The sequence below is a fragment of the Nestor notabilis genome, unplaced genomic scaffold, assembly GCF_000696875.1.
Source record: "Nestor notabilis isolate BGI_N333 unplaced genomic scaffold, ASM69687v1 scaffold165, whole genome shotgun sequence".
NCBI classification, from domain to species: domain Eukaryota; kingdom Metazoa; phylum Chordata; class Aves; order Psittaciformes; family Psittacidae; genus Nestor; species Nestor notabilis.
The window spans coordinates 144,304-163,115 of NW_009928606.1; the positions used below are offsets into that span (position 1 = coordinate 144,304).

At 46.9% G+C, this 18,812-nt stretch overlaps 1 protein-coding gene across 1 annotated transcript in view; it reads right to left on the reverse strand.

The window, feature by feature from the left end:
* The window catches only part of MDGA1 (MAM domain containing glycosylphosphatidylinositol anchor 1), a gene marked incomplete at its 5' end in the record, with an annotated part of 97,992 nt that overhangs the window by 36,766 nt on the left and 42,414 nt on the right, over window positions 1-18,812 (reverse strand). The window contains 2 exons of the mRNA XM_010014562.1: window positions 12,805-12,956; window positions 16,270-16,539. Coding sequence (XP_010012864.1) covers window positions 12,805-12,956; window positions 16,270-16,539 — 422 coding nt within the window. The remainder of the gene's footprint in view (window positions 1-12,804; window positions 12,957-16,269; window positions 16,540-18,812) is intronic.

Genomic DNA, 18,812 nt, shown 5'->3' on the forward strand with positions numbered 1-18,812 from the left:
GAATGAAAAACGCCCTTAAACAGAGGCAGGAAGCAGGTGGGGACAAAGAATTTTAGGAATGTCTCCTGAACATAAGGCTCCAATATTTTCCACAATGATAGAAAAATATGCATTGATCTGGCCCTTCTCTTCCACTTCTTCCTATTCACTTTCTGACACTTAGCGATGGATTATGATTCTGGTCCTTGATGTCACCTTGGTGTCACAGGATGGAGCAGAGGAAGATGGTTTGTCTTTGACATAGCAACTGAACACCACAGATTTGGTTCCTGCTATCCGTATTTTGGCAGAGGGATAAACCCCCTCTGCACTGGCAGCCCCCTGTCCTCCACGGCTTCAGACAAGAAAAAGCATGGCTACAATCAGGGACACAGTAGGGGAAGTACAATCCTGACTGAGAGAGCCCAGTCCCCTGTCACCACAGGGTCTACTTCTACTTACTCATTTTATGAATGTACCACATCCCATTCTAAAAGCTGTTCCTGTTGGGCCTGCTCATCCTGCTGGACAGCTGTTCCAGAGCCTGAGCACCCTAATATTCTCATTTCCAGCCTGAATTTATTCACAAGCAGCTTGCACCCAGTTGATCTAGTGTCAGTATTGTCCTTTAGCTTAAATGGCTCTTTTTCCTCCCTGCTGCTTGGACCCCTGATGTTTTTATAGACAGCAATCACACCACCTCTCAGCCTTTGCTTTGCTAGGCTAAGCAAGCTGCGCACTCTATGCCTTCTCTTGTACCACAGACTCTCACTTTTCCTGATCTACTTTATAATCCTTTCCTGCATGATCCCACTTGCTGGAGCTCAGTATCCCAGGCCTGCACATACAATGTTGCAGCACTTCTCCACCTTGCCTGGAAGCACCTTGTGTTTCACCTAGGAGTACATTTGCCCTTTCTCACACCTGCATTTTACCAGCAGCTCCTTGAAGTCAACTCACTCATCCTCCACTTCAGTCATTTCCCACTGATGAGCTCTCAGCCTGTAGCAGATTCCTCTGATAGCACTCTCCACACGTATGACCTTGCATTTGTACCACTGCATTTCATCCCACCTGAACCACTCAAGTAGTTTTCCATCTTTCAGATCTTCCTTGTGATATCCTGGTCCTTCACTGAGGTGGCATTGCCTCCCAACCTGGTGTCAGCTGCACAAAATGCAGCAGCACAATCCTAACAGGGGATTCTGATTTAACTGATTGTTACCAGCCATGGGGAAGATGCCTGCCCACTCTGGAAAAGCCACTTGGGTAAGTTTTGGGTAGTGGAGAAATTTGGTTTGAATATGAGGACAGTCACTGTAATGTTTCTTCATAATCTCTCATCAAACTTCCTGTGCCTGTCAGATCGGATTAAAACACTTCCCTGGGTTAGTACTTCATGACTACTTTAAATGGAAATTATGTTAAGCATTTACAGCATTAATTAAAGAGCTAGGGTAAGTTTAAATTTGGATTTATTTCATTTTCCTTGCTTGATAACCATTACTCATTAAGGGTTTCCAGAGCAAATAACCACATTGCAAACATAAAGTTAGCATTTGCCAGACAAGAACACTAGTGAACTGCAATTCATGCCTATATTGTTCATCAGTCAAGCACACAGGTTCAGATCCTGGGGTGAAGCAAACAGGGACAGCCAAAGCAAATCCATTATTCGGTCTAAATGAGGAGCTCTGGAAGCTTTTCCTCCTAAACTGTCCTTATCAGGAGGCTCCCTTTCTGGGCTGAAACATCCCCAGCTCCAAAGAGAGAAGCAACTGTGACCTTCAAGAGCTACTGAGGACAGCTGGAGCCATCTAAGCCAGGAGACAGTCTCTTTCTCTTTCTCTCACACATGTAATCGGCTGCCCATCCTCATTAGGTGCCAAGAGCAGCAGTTTACGGCTTCCCAGAGAAGCCAAATTGGTGCTGTCACGAATTACTGTAAGTGCGTGTTCCACACTCTTCAATAATGTCTTTCATTAGGGGCTGATCAGAAGGCAATATGTATTTTATTAGCATATGTTTCCTGCTCTAAGAACAGAACTAATCTTCACTTTGTCAGGAAGACAGTCACATAAAAACCTTAACTGAGGCACAGCATGACTGTCAACTTCACAAGCCATGGGCTTACTGGGGCACTGCAAGGCTGCACATCCTGATGAGGGGGAGCCTGGGATGTAGAGAAGAAAAAGGGGGAACTAGCACCTGAATTTGGTGATGGGTGGAGAGGGAGAGCCATACACTCCCCAGGCTGTGCAAGGAGCCTGTGTTGCTGTCACTGTGGTTGGTACTGAGCTAGACAGGTTACGCGTATGTCTAGCTATGCTTGTTATCTCTCACAGTCATATCTTCGATCCTGAAGGCACATGTGGTCCTTCTGTTCAGACTGGAAGCTCTGTATTGCTGCTGCCAGATCTTCCCTGTTGTTGACTATGCCCTGCAAAGCATGAAATCATCTCTCTGTCTGCAGCATGGGCATAAACTGAATAAGGGACAATATTCCTCATGTTGCTCCACAGCCCCCTCCTGCAAAGAGCAATAGTTCGTCTCTTTCGAGCCTTACATGTGAAAATTGGCACTACTTGGTGTCTTACTGGATCCAACTTTATACCCATTCCTAATCTCAGTGAGCACAGTCTCCTCTTCCACCCATTTCCTTGCACTGGACATGACTAGTACATGTCTATGCACACACTGTCAGTTTGCCCAGCTGCAAACTAGGTTGAGCTCTGAGCCATTTTGTCTATAATATGGTTGTAACTTACCAAGGGAGAGATGCTCTACCAACAGGAGTTGCCATCTCCCAGGCTTCTTCTCTTGGGTTCTCTACAGACCCCAACAGAGCCCTCTGTTAGGGCACCTTTACCCTTAAAAACAATTAATAAGGGATGAGCTACTGCTTACTAGAGCAGAAATGGCCTTTGTGTGGGACTCTGGACTTCCCAGCCTGGTAAGTGCAATGAAAGTATGTAAGTATATAATAAGTATCATTCCAGAGCCCATAGGCCACCACTAACTCAACTGCACTTGCAGTCCTGCCTCTAGTGAAGAAGAGGCAGGCAGCACAGCATGTACAGGGAAAACCATAAAGCCCTTCATGTTGCTTCACGCTGCCTGCACTGGCAGCATGACTGCGTACATTTAATTTCCTTATGAAACACAGTCAAAACATCTACCTAGTGCCTACTCCTGCCTGTTTGTCACTAGCTACAGGAGAGACTACATCTCTTCTAAACCCTTCCCCCCTCACACTGTCTCCTCTTATCTCCAACATGTTCTAGGAAGTGAGAGCCAGAGGGAAAAAAAACACAAACCCAAGAACAAAAACCATAAAGGAAACACAAACAAAAGAAAGAAGAGGTGAAAAATAGTAGGGGGATCAGGGAAGGGGAAGAAGGTGCATGAAGAAAAGACTCTGAAGCAGTTGGAGGAACATAGGCTGACTACTGAAACAACAGATGAGCAGAGTAAACAGGAGGAAACTGCATCACAGCCTATCGATAGTGACTCTCAGAAAAACTCAATAACTAGCATGTATCCCTTGAAGCCACTGAAGGAGTGTGGATAAGAGATGCAGAAGAAGGACTCACTTTTATCTTTGATACCTGGCAAGCATTTTTCATCCTGTGCTCAGCTTTGTAAAACACAAGCCAACAGCCTGCTGGATACGAACAAGCACAATGGTGCGAAAACAACATCTCAAGCCTGCAAGGCTGATATGAGGGGTATATTGGTTTGGAGAATGTGATTATCTCTTCTCTCACATTCTCCTTACCCTGAACAATGGTGTTAGGAGCTAGAGATAGATGAGATTTTGCTACTAGATGTGTTTTAAGATCATATGAGCCTTTCCAGCGATATAATTTGTACTGTTCTTCTCAGGCACTGTAACTATCCTAAACAAAGCTAGGAGTGGGAAAACTGCTCATAATTATTCCCTTGCATTAAGCAACATAAAAAATATCTTGCTTTCTCTCTTGCAGAGTCAAGTACTTGAACTGCATGAGGAGCAGTACTTACAAAAAGTGAATGTTAAGACAAAACCATTGCTGCAAGGCACCTTATGAATAGCAAGCCACTTTGTAGAACTTTCAGCTGTCCTGTTTTGGGCAGGTTACCTTATGTGTTGGGTCTGGCTGAGATGGAGTTAATTTTCACCATAGCAGCCCTCACAGTGCTGTGCTTTGTATTGGTAGCTCCACAGGTGTTGATAACACAGCAGCGTTTTGGCTACTGCTGAGCAGTGCTCACACAGCATCAAGGCTCTCTCCAACATTCTCCCCTCACCAGTAGGCTGGAGGTGAATAAGATCTTGGGAGGGGACACAGCCAGGACAGCTGTTCCAAACTGACCAAAGGGATATTCCATACCATATGATGCCTGTTCAGCAATAAAAGCTAAAAGGAAGGCGGGGGAGAGGGGGATGCAACATTTGTTATTACAACATTTGTCTTCTGGAGCAACTGCTATGTGTACTGAAGCCTAACTCCTGAGGGGTAGCTGGACATGGGAAGTAGAGATTAAGTATTTTGTTTTCCTTTGCTTCTGTGTATGGTCTTTGCTTTTGCTTTATTAAACTGCCTTTATCTTGACCCACAGGTTTTTTTATTCCATCTTATTTTCTCCACACCCCATTCTTCTGGGGAGAGGAGTGATAGAGCAGCTTGGTGGGCACCTGGCATCCAGCCAGGGTCAACCCACCACACCTTGCTTTGGATAATCAGAGATGAGAAATGATGCCATGAGACCAAGGCATAACTAACCTGTCACTGCTCATACTACCAATTTTCCCAGCTAACTGATAACAAATGATCTGTGGACCAGGGGTAATCAGCTCAGGAAAAAACATGAATTATACTGAAGAGCAATCTGTGAATACAAAAAGACAGAATTAGTCAGACTAATTCATTCGTTAGGCATCGTTTGCTAGGCTCTCATAGGCAAAGGAAAGTCTCAATAGGGACATCTGTTCCAAACTGACCAAAGGGATATTCCATACCATATGATGCCTGTTCAGCAATAAAAGCTAAAAGGAAGGCGGGGGAGAGGGGGATGCAACATTTGTTATTACAACATTTGTCTTCTGGAGCAACTGCTATGTGTACTGAAGCCTAACTCCTGAGGGGTAGCTGGACATGGGAAGTAGAGATTAAGTATTTTGTTTTCCTTTGCTTCTGTGTATGGTCTTTGCTTTTGCTTTATTAAACTGCCTTTATCTTGACCCACAGGTTTTTTTATTCCATCTTATTTTCTCCACACCCCATTCTTCTGGGGAGAGGAGTGATAGAGCAGCTTGGTGGGCACCTGGCATCCAGCCAGGGTCAACCCACCACACCTTGCTTTGGATAATCAGAGATGAGAAATGATGCCATGAGACCAAGGCATAACTAACCTGTCACTGCTCATACTACCAATTTTCCCAGCTAACTGATAACAAATGATCTGTGGACCAGGGGTAATCAGCTCAGGAAAAAACATGAATTATACTGAAGAGCAATCTGTGAATACAAAAAGACAGAATTAGTCAGACTAATTCATTCGTTAGGCATCGTTTGCTAGGCTCTCATAGGCAAAGGAAAGTCTCAATAGGGACATTGGAGATGTTAGGCAGACCTAAAGAGGACACCTCCTCCCATGGCTCCCAGCCATTTCCACTGAACTCACCAGACCTGTCAGTGCTGGTCAGGCTTGTGTTGAGCTTCCCTGGCCAGCCTTGTAGAAATCACTCAGATCAGGTCTAACAACCATGGCTGGGCAGACACCTCTGCCTGCAGTGAGCAACGGCCAGGAGGAAACTCCTTTCCTCTGCTCTGGGTGGAGGCTCTCATGTTGCTGACTTAGCCAGTACAGAATACAAACACAAAATGTGGAAAAGGCTCCTTGTTTCCCACCCCACCAAAAATCCAGCTGTCCTGGAGTCTTCCCATACAGCACAGGTAAAGAGGACCTTCTTGTAGCAGGTGGTCTCATTGACACATCATCCCCTGTGACAGATTGCTAGGGATGAAAAGAGAGACAGCTTGACGTGCTGTCAGGTGCAGTGACTGATGTTCTGTCCCATTTTTAGGCAGCTGAGCACATCTGAGGCAGGATCCTGCCCTCTCCACTCCCAAACACCTGTGGCAAAGTTGCTGCTTTACCCCCAGGTCCTGCACAGCAATCCCATTAAGCTTCAAGCACAGCTTGTCCATCAAATGCTATTGATCAGCCAGCTCTCCTTCCACTAGCATGTGCCACTCAATCCCACCACAAGTTCCATATCTCTCTTCCTCTGGCAGCCTAAAAAGGCAGTCTCATCTGTCCCGTCTCTTGTTTTCCCTGGCTTTGCATCATGATGGCTGCTCAAACTGTCCGCCAAGCACACCTCCCGCTGACACGCTGGCTTCTTTCTGCATCCTTTTCTACCTCCCTCAGGGCTGAGTTCTGCACAGCATCACACATGCCACTAGCACAACCATAGGCAATTGACATGAGAGCACAAATGTAATCTGCCTATTCTCACTGCCTGAACAAATGTTGAAATAGAGAAAAAACCAATAAAAAAAAGCATCAGTGGAGAAGACGGGAGAGTTAGACCTGAAAAAACCACCTTTTCCTACTACGGAGGATGGCTCAGCAGGTAGGTGGAACTGCATTGATTTGACGTTGCCCCATACGACAGCAGCCTGTGATCAGACATCAAACTGGCAGCCAAAGTAAGCAAAAAAGAAGACAGGACTAAAGAAGCTTCCTGACATATGTGACTCGTAAACCATCTTACAACAGAAGGTGTGCTTTGAGATTCAGTCCTGGGCAAAGAGTGAGAGGCCAAGACACTGCTGTCCCAGGACCAATGCAGCCTGTATCAAGTCAAATGATGAACAATAAAGGGATGTGCCATTTGTCCCACCCTGCAAGTGTTTTTATCCATGCAACATCTTACATGCAGTGAGAGCAACCATCTGCTGCTTTGTGGGAATTCACAGTCCCTTCATCACTGCAGCCTGCCAGGACTCTGATATGCTAACAGGAAGGTGGAAAGGGAAAGGGACTTGCCCATCCCTGCTCCATGTGGCCTGTCTGTGCCACACACTGGGACATCAAACTTGGCTGTCCAGCTAAGCAGCCTCTCAGCAGGAGGATTTCTCAGTGGCTGTGGCACCACAAGACCTTTTCTTTTTTCCAGGTAACACCAGGCCACTGCACCACAGGTCACATTTTATCCGGAGCTGGATGGTTCCCCTCCCTACTTTACAAGACACAACTCTATCCTTTAAGCTTTCATCTTTGAGTACAAAAAGGACTTAGGAGGACAGTCCTGACTGCTTTTTAGCTCCTGCAGTGTGCCCCAGCTGAAAACCCTACTGCAGCAATCATGAGGGGACACACAGGATGGGGTCATTGGAGTCCTAGTGCCCCATGGAGCCTTGGGATAAGGGCTATGGACCCACGCCTGTCACAGCCTGCCTGAGGCGGTTACCTTGGTGATGGCAGTGCTGCCCAGACAGCATGTAATCCCCCGAAGCTAGCAAAATGTTAGCCCTGTTGTTTGTAGAGTTCTGCCACCCCTGCCTGCCTTGTGCAGAGCTGCCTGCTTCCCTCGCCCTCCGCATCCCCCCAGCCACAAGTGCAGCCCTCAGGCACATCCCCAAGGCACTGGCACTCCGTTTCCCAAGAATCTTTGCCTGAAGCCACGGTTGCGCCTGCAGAAGAAAAGGGATTTTGTTCACCTCCCAGAGCACAGGGCTGGGCTGCTGCAAAGGTCACCACCCGCTCCAGTACATCGCTTCCTGCATTCATAGCCTTTCCTAACCTGGGATCCAATAAACAGTGGGTTTATAGAATCATAGAATGGTTTGGGTTGGATAAGACCATAAAGTCATCTAGTTCCAATACCCCTACTATGAGCAGGGACATCTCCCACTAGACCAGGTTGCTCAAGGCTGCATCCAATCTGGACTTGAACACTTCCAGGGATGAAGCATTCACCACCTCCTTGGGCAACCTGTTCCAGTGCCTCACCACCCTCACTGTAAACAATTCTTCCTTATACGTAATCTGAATCTCTCCTGTTTAAATTTCAATCCATCACCCCTTGTCTTATCGCTACAGTCCCAGATGAAGAGTCCCTCTCTGGCATCCCTGTAGGCCCCCTTCAGATACTGGAAGGCTGCTCGGAGGTCTCCACGCAGCTTCTCTTCTCCAGGCTGAACAGCCCCAACTTTCTCAGCCTGTCTGCGTATGGGAGGTGCTCCAGCCGCCTTATCATACTTGTGCCCTCCTCTGAACTTGTTATGATATCTAGAGGCAGACAAAGCAATACTGCATGTGTTTGTCTTGGTTTTATACCCTTTCCAGATACTGGATACTGCTTAAGATGGGAGGAGACAAACTTTTGGCCTGGATGTTCTCATTCCTGATGAGTACAGAGCTGGGTGGATTAGCTTGTTTTGGAAGTTCGTTCCACCCTAGCTGCCCAAACTCACTCTTTATTTTGTCACAGGATTGCTTACAGGCATTTTAAGATGCATCCAGCTTTACTAGGCTGGTTCCTCATGGGCCAAGGGCCACACACATGGGTTCACCAAGCCACGGCGGTGCATGAAGCACAGCAATGTGAGCCTACAGCATTCTCAACTAAGCATTTACATAAAAGGCTGGTGCACTGCTTGCTCATCCTCCCTTCTGAGTGATACCACCCCTGCTTTATGTGTGAAGAGCGAGAGGCGTCCCTACCCTGGTCTTTGTGCCCTGGGAGGGGCATCCAGCTCCATGAGCTAATGAAGCCAAAGACAGACAGTAGTTGACAAATGCTGCTGAAGTGGGCTCAGAGGAGAGCAAAAGAACAACTCAGAGGCAGGAATGAAGGGATACAGATCTGAGTCCATGGGCCTCAGCATAAACCCTCTCCCGCTGCATTGCGATGGCCATCAGCGGAGTTAACCTTCCACTCTAATCACAATCATTAAATTCTTGCTTACGCCCCTGTCCTATGACTGTCCAAACAGCTCTGTTAACTGTCACCTCCCCACACGGTGAGCCCGGCTCCCCACTGCCGCAGCTCTCATTAATGCTGCTCTGGCTGGCTGATGAGGCAAGTGGCAGCCAGCTCCAGAGCCCAGATGAGTTTTGTAGACAGCAGGGGATGTTTATCCAACATGGAGGGGATGAAAGTACAAACAAAGAGAGACCGTACAATTACTCAGGGATTGCGCAGGGCCAATATCATTAAAGATGGTCTCCCTGACAGGAATTAATCTGAAGCGACAAGCCAGTGAGCTAATTTAGCAAACACGTCTGGGGCTTGGCCCTGTGCAAATTTCAAGGGTCTCTCTGGCAGGTAGAGCTGAGCCTGCTCCAAGGAGAGGAAAGACAGGAATGTGTTAAACTGGCCTCATTCTGGCCTGAGTCTGTGTATCAGAAGTTATGGAGGAGACAGCAGCCTCAGGTCTCCTTGAGGGGCACAATGAAGATTAAACTTCTCTATTGCACCAATACCCTTTCCTTCTTTTTCCTGCAGCCTCAGGTCACGGATGGGTTCCAGCTCATTAAGCGCGCAGTAATTCTGCCACTGTTCCCTGTAACTGTAACCACCAGCCCAACTCAGATCTTCCCTCCATCATGCAACCTGCTTGCAATACTAGATGGCTTTTCATTTCTCTTTAATGTTAAAGCAGAGCCCTGGGAGGGGATAAAGTATACAGAGAGAAACAAGCAACTTAAAAAGCTTTTTATTTTTTAAGCAAAGATCTGGTTTGGGGAGGCTGCTTTGAGTCCCCAAGCAATGAAAAATATTTTCAGATGCAGTGCAGTGCCCCAGTGCCTTTCTATGCTACGAGAATACATGGAATTAAAAAAGATGACCAAACAGCCCAAAAGCCTCATGGCATCTTCTTGCAGCTAAACCACCCAAGGCTAAGTTCACTGGCTAAGGTGAAGTAAGGTGGTCAACATTTCGATCAGTTGCCTTGCAGCAAGAAAGGAAAAATCTCCCAAGCTGTCAGAACAGACATCTGAAGCTCCTGCCACTCCTCAGAGGGGCTCTGCTTCTCTCTGAATTGCCACTGAACACAATGCCACTGCCTAAGCACACCTGACTGATGCACGCCAGGAATTAAGAGCCTCTTTGCTGAGACATACATCTGAGGCTTTACAATGAGCTTGCTCCACATTGCTATCATATGCGCTTTGCCTGGGTCAGTGGCTCCAAGCTGTCAGGCTGTTTATTTGGTTTTAATCAGAAGTTAATTCTTATTCTACTGGAACTGGTATGTCTGCTGCACTGCTCAGCCAGCTCCACAGTGGCAAGAACAATCAACTCCTGTGGAATTGTACCTGACTGTCTTGCTGGGAACCTCCATGCATCGCTTAGGAAACCAAATTCCCCCAGACTGCTTGCAATCCCCCCAGGAAAGCCCAAGCCCAACCAGCCCTTGGAAACTGTTGAACAGGAAGAGTTAGAGGAGCCACAGCACCAGTCAATTAATAAGCAGCACTTTTACTCTCACCCAGCCCATTTTCAGCAGCTGCAGCAAGCAAATCTAATTGAAGGGCTCCCAGGTGCCTTGCAAAGCATCCTGCTACTTGGGGATCTTCACATTACATATGCCAAGAGCTCTTCAAGTAAACCAGGGAAAGTGAAATGAAAACCAGCAAACCATTTTACAACCAGTGCACATCCCAGCTCCGCAAGAGTTAATCCCCCCCAGACAGCCCCTCACCACTCCAAGACTGCAGGCTGCTGCCACCACATTCATTCATCCTTAAGATGCTGAAGAGCATCTGCCAGCACCACTGAGTCTGGGGAGCTTCTAGGGCTGGAGGAGAAGGTGGGCTAGCTGGCTGTGTAAGCTTTCATCAGCTTGATGCTGGTAATAAATCAGTGGCATCTGGCTGCATGTAAGGCCTGTTTTATTTGAGGAGAACATTCCACTTCAATCCTAGCTCTCTGGGAGGATATTTGTACCCCCCCAGTCAGTGCCTGGAAGGGAGTGTACCCAGTGAGGAGGGCACACATGCAAATGGCAGCTCCTCATTCAGGCAGACAAATTCCCTTTTAAGCTTTCACAGTTATATTCAGTAATGTCACTATGTTCTGAGGTCCAGTGATGGAACAGCAGGATACAAAGCTTAGCTCAGGTGCCCCAGCATGAAGAAGGTGCAACAAACCAAAAAAGCCTGTGAGACAGGAAAGAGGGTGATGTCCCAACAGAAACCGTGAAAGGTCAGGAGATGTCACAAGGCTGCTTGGAGCCCAAGTGAGACATCATGGGCGAAACATCAGGAAGACAGGACATGGAGCACAGAGGCAACTCTGGGAAGCAGCAGGTTGGAGATAAGAGGGAATGCAATCCACATTTCTATTTCGTGGAAATGGAAAGGGCTCAGTGAGACCTCAGTATGGCACATTGAGGTAGAGACCTCACTGTGAAATACACCTGTAGCCATTGCCAAGAGCCTGCCATACATGAGACTGGGTTACAGCAGGGCCATGGCGTAACACTCCTCTAAACCACACTGCTCAATACCCACAACTATGAGGTGATGCTGCAAAAAAGCCATTAGGAGTAGTTACTGATGGGGTATGAACAAAACCAGAGGGGATTAAATTTGCATGGGCACTCAGCTTACTTCACGTCATAACTTAAAGCAGAAATGTGATTTTCCTTTTTGTTGATCCCTTTCAGTAGGAGCTCAATGCAGAACAGATCCAAGATTACTTCTAGGCACCGCACAAAAGGAGAAAAACCCCTCAACATCACTGGAGAAGGACAAAAATCACAAATTAGTTCATAGAGCTGCAGTGCTCATAATAGTGAAACTTGGCTCAGAGGGAAGGGGTACTATGACAAACTGCCTTCATTATTAGAGGCTCCCCTGTGTCCTGTATTATTATTAAGCACTGCCAATGTGCTCTATGCAGTTTGAGTAACAAACAAAGGCTGTCCCACCCCAGAGAGCTCACAATCAAACAGAGACATAAAATTGCAGCCTACTGTGCAGAACTAGAGGAAAGAGACACTTGGATCTTCTTAATTATTTTGTTTTCTGTCTACAGTAACAAACTTTTCCTCACAAAAGGCACTTGCTTCCAAGCTACCAGTGACTGGCAAGAACCACCAATTTTATGTGTCCTCACTTTTAAAAAATGTTGAACACAGCCATTTGCTGAGCATGGATGAAAGTACCTTGTAATCCTGCTAGGTTAATGTGCTCTTTAAAAACATCAGATTATTTTTCCCTAACCTTCTCTAACCAGTGATCTCTTCAGATTTCCCTCAGTTCTCCCTCCTCGTCCCCCCTTATGATTTCTCTTCAGACTCAGAAACCTTGAAACCCACTTCTCTTCCCCTGCTGAGTTTATATAGTCTAAATAGCTTCATTACTGTGACAGTATGAAAGCCCTTCTCCGACACAAACAGCCTATGACTTTTTCCTGCAGTTCCTGCCTGAAGAGCTCTTCAGCTTATTCCTTTTATTTCATATGAGTGAGGAGTATGGAATTCCACTTGCTTGGGTCTTTGGCCTATAGAATCTACAATACCTACTAATGACCGTGGGGTTTTGTTCACATTAAAACCCCATTCGAAATACTGAGCAGTCTGATGGGAGGCAGTAGGGCCTTGAAAGCCCTTGACTGTACTCAACACCAGGTGTAAAAACAAATGCAGAGCTGTGCACTTGGCCTCTCTTCCACTTGATGGGGAAGGTGCAAGACCATGAGGATCTGGCGAGTTCATCACATTCAGCTCTTAACCAGCAAGGAGACATGGATGCAACTGCATCCTGAGAGGTCCTCTTCCCAAGGGCATGTGTTGAGGACTCCAGAAAAGCAGACCTTACCTGCCGGACATCCAGGCGGTACTTCAGTATGGGATCCACAGCATCAGGCTCCTTCTGTGTCCACTGCAAGACGTATGAGTAATTCTTGGATTGCTTCTGGCTCAAGGTGGGGTTGGGAGTGTCATAGTAAAACTCTGGGCTGTAAGCCTTTGCTGGAGGGGGAAAATAAAAGGTGGAAGAAAGTAGAAGGGTGGGATAAAGGGGAACATAAATTACAAAGAGACATGGTGAGAGTGGAACAGCTCCATTTGCCCAGCTCATACACCTGCCTTTGACAAGACACCATTGCAGCTGGTGTTACACTGATGCGCCATCATTTTCTGTGAATCACGACTGCTTTCACAGCCTAAACTACTAGGACGGTTAGCAGCCTTGCAACACCAGCAGGGCATCACCGACACCAGAGAAGGTGGGAACAACTTCAGTTCTCCAGCTGGAACCAGCTCTAATCTTTTCTCTCTTACTTTGTAGTTTAGATTGAGGTAACAGCTTTAAACAGGCATTTCTCCTGTTTCATCTGCTGCTTTACAGAGTCTTCTGCTAACAGACCCTGAGGAAAGATCATTTGGCCAGTAGGTCATAGGAAAAGTGTTATTTATCACACAGGGACCATGGCATTATAAAGGAGACCTCGCTCCTTCTGCATCTCCCCTGCCTTGACAACACAGTGCTCCAGTCTCTTTCTAACATGACAGTCAACTCAGCAGCAAAGGGGATGCTGACCTCAGCTTGAGCAAAAACAGCAGGAGCTTTTGCAAGGATGGAAATGTCTTGTCTAAACCTACATCTCCCCTTAAAAACAGAGGGCAGCAGGAGGAAGGGAAACACAAGAGAAATGATGTACCAGAGAGAAACTGGATAGTTCAAAGATGGGATTTCCTGTCATTCCCCCAGCCACTGCTGACCTGAACCACTACCAAAGAGATTTCAAAGGCTGCTGCCATGCAGCCCAGTGGCTGATGGACTAATGCACATGGCCCAGAAGCAACTCAAGGTCTTGCCCACAACTGGTTTTGCCCTATTTGAAATTACCTTCATTTCACCCTCTGAACTTCAATTTTTGGCAAGTCCTGTCCTGGCAAGCGCTGGACCTAAACCAAAACTCTCCATCTGGTTTCAGGTCCAACCTGGACTTGCACAGACCATTAAGATGCCTGGGCAGCAAGGGATACTGGAGAGCAGAACAGACATAAACATCATCTCCCCAGGCAGTCTGTTGCATCTTTTGACTTGAATTCACAGGACCTGCCATTCTGCGTGGTTATAATTAGTCTCGACAAGATTCAACGTTTATTTTTTATTAACTCGGATAATATTGATGTTTATTTCCAAGTCCTTTTTTTCTTATTATTTTTATTGACTTGAATTTTTGCACAAGCAAGAAGTTTGGAACCACCTCAAAGACTAATTGCTGCTTATTCGACTTGTATTGACTGTGGAAGTCAAGCTTCATAATAGATTCTAAAATAAAATCAGAACTGATGATAATCATCCTCTTGCATGATATTAATTCCTTATTAATTGACTTGAAGATAGAAACAGAAGCTAAAAACCAGCATTTGAATAGAAATAAAGCACATCAAAATACTTTTGGAATTTCCTTTCCAGAAACTTACTATTGATGGAAAGTTTTCTCTTCTGCTTACAGCTGATGGGAAGAGCTGAAGGTTTTTCACTCCATCTTTCAGGGGTTTTCTGTGCTTGTGGCTAGCGAGAGTGCTGGTGGTGACTGGTATGGGCTGCCCTGACAACTTGCTCAAGAGGAGGGGATTGGATTCTCACTATCCTTCCAAAACATCTCAGAAAGTTAATCTCCCAACCACAGAAGAAACTAATCCCACCCTGGGCAGATTTATGTACTCTGTTTCCAGCATATCTGAACACCTCACAGTCACAAATGAGTCACTGCCTCCCTGTCAGATAGGAAGGTTTATGATACTTCTTTCATAGACTGTGTTATTCTCCCCACTCATACAGGAAGGCTGTGGCTGATGGGATTTAAAACCCCAGCAGTCCTGAGCCCAAGCGCAGCAATCTAGCCACTGGATTATTTTTCAGGGTGCTCTACAGGCTCAGAAGTTCTAATTGATTTCTAATTGTCCAGGACACAGGCAGAGATGTCTGAAGATGAAAAGGTACAATCAGATATCAATGCCGTGGAAACAGAGAAGGGAGGTAGGAAAATAAATGCTTGCTGCTTTCCTGATGAGTACTTTCGAGGGATGAATGCTGCTTTCTGCTGAGGGGATCGTATCTTATGGAGCCCAGCATGGCACACCAGGCAACAATATGCATCTGCTACTACTTCCAGCAAGAAATTCAGGTTCTGGGAACATTCCAAATCTTGCTAGGGACACAGTTTGCTGTAGTGGCTCAAAGCAGGATATGGTTTGCATCACTTAGTGACATGAGAGTTGCAAGCATATGAAGAAGGGGTAGAGAGGGCCAAAGTCCTCAAGCAAAATCCACTGCCAAACAAATTTCAGGAAATCTCAAGGCACGAGAGCAAGGTTCTGAAAATGCACCCAAACAGCAGAAGTGGTTTGGACTTCCCCATTTCTGAGCATCACAGAGTTACAGCATACCTGAGCTTTTCCAAACCCTGGGAAAGATCTGCTTCAAAACCAGGCCTCTCAGGATGTTATTCATTCTCCTTTGTTCAGCCCTGACTAGAAAAGTATTATAAATTGGCCCTGGACTGAACACCCAGCATTTTGGCTGAATTTATGGCTTATTAAGGCAACTTCACTGGAGAGCTCTTCTACAAACCAGCGCTCAAGTCAATTCTGGGGTCATGGGAAACACAGATTTAATGATCAGCTGGAGAGGTTAGGTCAGATGTGTGGGTTTAGATGCTATAACTCTGCCATCCCTCTTTGCAGGTGCTGGAGAGGAGTCCTGTTATGGTGCCTGTTGAATTCACAGAACACTCTGAGCAGCAAATCCACTGAGCACTAATACCCACTCCCAGCTCATGTTTGTCCTAGCAGGCATCATGAGACACAGGGAGACAGGAGACATAAAGAAGGTACAGGAATACATAATACAGGGGTTTTTGTTTGTTTGCTTATAAAGGGGAAATTAGATAGTTTGAAGCCTGTTGGGAGGATGTAGAGAGCCTTTCACTCCCTCTTGATCAATACCTAATAAAGGTTGTCCAAGCTTGAAAGCTGATGGGAGCCTTGAGTTTAAGTCCTGTATCTTTCAGACAAGTGGTAAAACACTGCTAAAATGTACCAGTGGCTGGCACTAACTGCCCCAGGTCCACCCCAGACTTGAAGAACTGCCTGAATGATGGAAGCAGATCTCCCTGTTTGCTTATGGAAAGTCATCCCTTCTGAGCACAGCACCATGTTCAGAGGAGGCAGTAGAGGCTGCCTGTACCAGCACTAGTTTATGGGAACAGGCTTCCCGCCTCCATGAGCTCATCCAACAGCTTGCCTCGATGTGCGCTCTGTGACTTACCAGATACCTGGAAGAGGCAGGTGGAGACCCCCACGTCGTTGGAAATGCTGCACTCGTAGCTACCACTGGTCTCCCGGCTGACGCTGTCCACCTTCAGCTCCGAATAGTCCTGCTGCTCCGCCAGTGGCTGCGCCAGAAGGGACCCGTTGAAGCGCCAGACGGACGTGGCCACCTTCATGGGGCTGCCCTTCAGCATGGTGCAGCGCAGGGTGACGCTGTGCCCCATGCCCTGGCGCACGTCCTGGAAGGCTGGCTCCACCACGGGGGGGACTGGAGACCAAACAGAGCAACAGACAGGGATGCCATCAAGTAACAGATACCTCGTTCAGCACGGTCACCCAGGGGTGCCTCTGAGGGGACAGGCACCTGGGATTTCCAAGAGGGTATTTATTTTCTAGCAGAAGCCAGGCTTCATAAAGCCTAAAGCAGCAATAGTCATCTGACATCCCCTTCTGACTGGGCCGGGGCCACCTCTCACCTCCCTCCTATTTACTAGGTAGGGGTGGCCTTTAGTAGGTACTGATCCCACAATGACATGGCTTGGAGGAGCTACCAAGCCCTGCTCTTTCATGTGAGAAGTGCAACTCCAGCAGTTGAGTGCCACAGCTTGCTGTCAATCCTCAAATATTAACCAGAATGACCATAGTCCTCATATTCAACATAAACTACACTCCCTGAGCAGGCAGGTATGCTCCCAAGAAGTTACATTCATGTTCTTCTGGTCAACATTTGGCAGGGTTATCTTCAGATGAAGATATATGCACTGACTGTCCCCATAGAGCACAGACCTCAAGGGGTGTTAGAAGGCCTCTCTCAAATACATCAACATAACACATTAGGGACTGGCTACAGGGACTCTGGGTCTATTTTTACCTCTGGCAACAACTCCATTACACTGGGAGGTGAGTCATGTCTCTCCATGTCAGCTTCTCTGCCAGTAGTAAGAATTGTGATGTGTACCCACCTCCTACGTAAGGGGAGGCTACTAAGTCTTGTTCTTTAGCACTTGTAAAAATTCACAGGAACCTCACAATTTGGGCATTATTGGGGCAGAGCAAGAAGACTGATCTGGACTGGTATTGCTTGTGTTACCCCTTATTTGATGCAATGGCAGAGGACTTCAGTCTTCACAGCCATCTGATGGACATGTTTCACTTGCAGTAAACTCTTCATTAAAACACTACAGCACTGCAACAACCAGAAGCTCTCCCTCTAAAAGAAGAGCTTCCTGAACACAAAACAGCTGTTACCATGAATGTAAAAGAGGAAGAACAGATTTATAGCAGCTCCAGCATAATCACAACTCACCTTCTCCAGGTTCAAAGCATCTCTCTTCCACAGAAAATTCTATGCACTACAGATCTACAAAGCACCTGCCTCCTCTAAAGGTCCACGGAGCTGCCAAGCATAGACAGGCTCAAAAACCTGTAACACACAGCACTGGCAGCACCACAGACACAGCTCCACCAGGAACCATGGGTTACACAGCATCCCTGCTGCCCTGAACATAACCGTGCCCAGAGAGCTCCAGCGCATCAGTCACTCCCCTCCCATAGCCTGACCCAGCAATACCCATCTACAGCTCTATCTCCATCTTCACCACAGATGAAGGCGGTGCATGCACCACCCTACAGGTCTGCATGCACAATGTCCCGTCTCCCAAGGTCTGCATCTGGGGGTATATAGTGTGCAAGCATCCCCTCCACCTGCCAGCCCTTGTTTGACAGTGTCTGTTTTCTAGGTACCTGTTCCCAGCTCTCAGCCTCCAGGCCCTTGGCTGCACTTAAGTGTATTAAAAACAGCCCTTGACTGAGCTCGCGTTGCCGTGCTGAGTGGCATGGTCAGCTCATTACAGATGGCTTTGCTAGTGATGTGTCTCTGCAGGTGCTCCAAGTACTGACTTGCCTTTGGCTCACACGTCTCCCACCTCACGGTGAGAATAATGTGAGAAGTTGTTTGATTAGACCTAGTGCCATGAATGTGTCATCTCCATCCCTAGCTGCTATCCCATTTCTTGGGTCACATCTGCTCCTTAATTGAAGCCAGTGAGGTCTCACATTATAATCAAGGCTAGCTGGTGATGTAGGGGGGAAGAAAAAAGGAAAAAAAAAATAGAAAAAGGGGAGAGAAAGAGAAAGGAAGGCTTAAAAAATGGCACAGCAGCTCCAGATGTATGCAAAGCAATCACGAGGAGGACAGAGAGGGGTGGGAGAGCAGCTTCCCTCACTGCATCTGAGTACAGAGCTGGGACAGGGAAGACAAAGGTCTGAAACTGGACAGAACACCCTCTGCAAAGACACACGCTGCAAGGAAAGTGTCCTCCTGGACCTCACTGAGGGAGTATCTGGGGCTGGTAAAGGGTCACAGAGAAGCAAGGCTGGGACACTCCAGATGCTTCCTTAGGTCACAGAAACATCAGGGCAGTGAAGGATGCAGAAGATATTTAATCTTCTTCAGCTGGGAAATGGGATTTACTTGATTTGCACTGGAACAGGCTCTGGGCCTATGTTACCACCTTGCGACAGGAATGGCTGGAAGAGCTA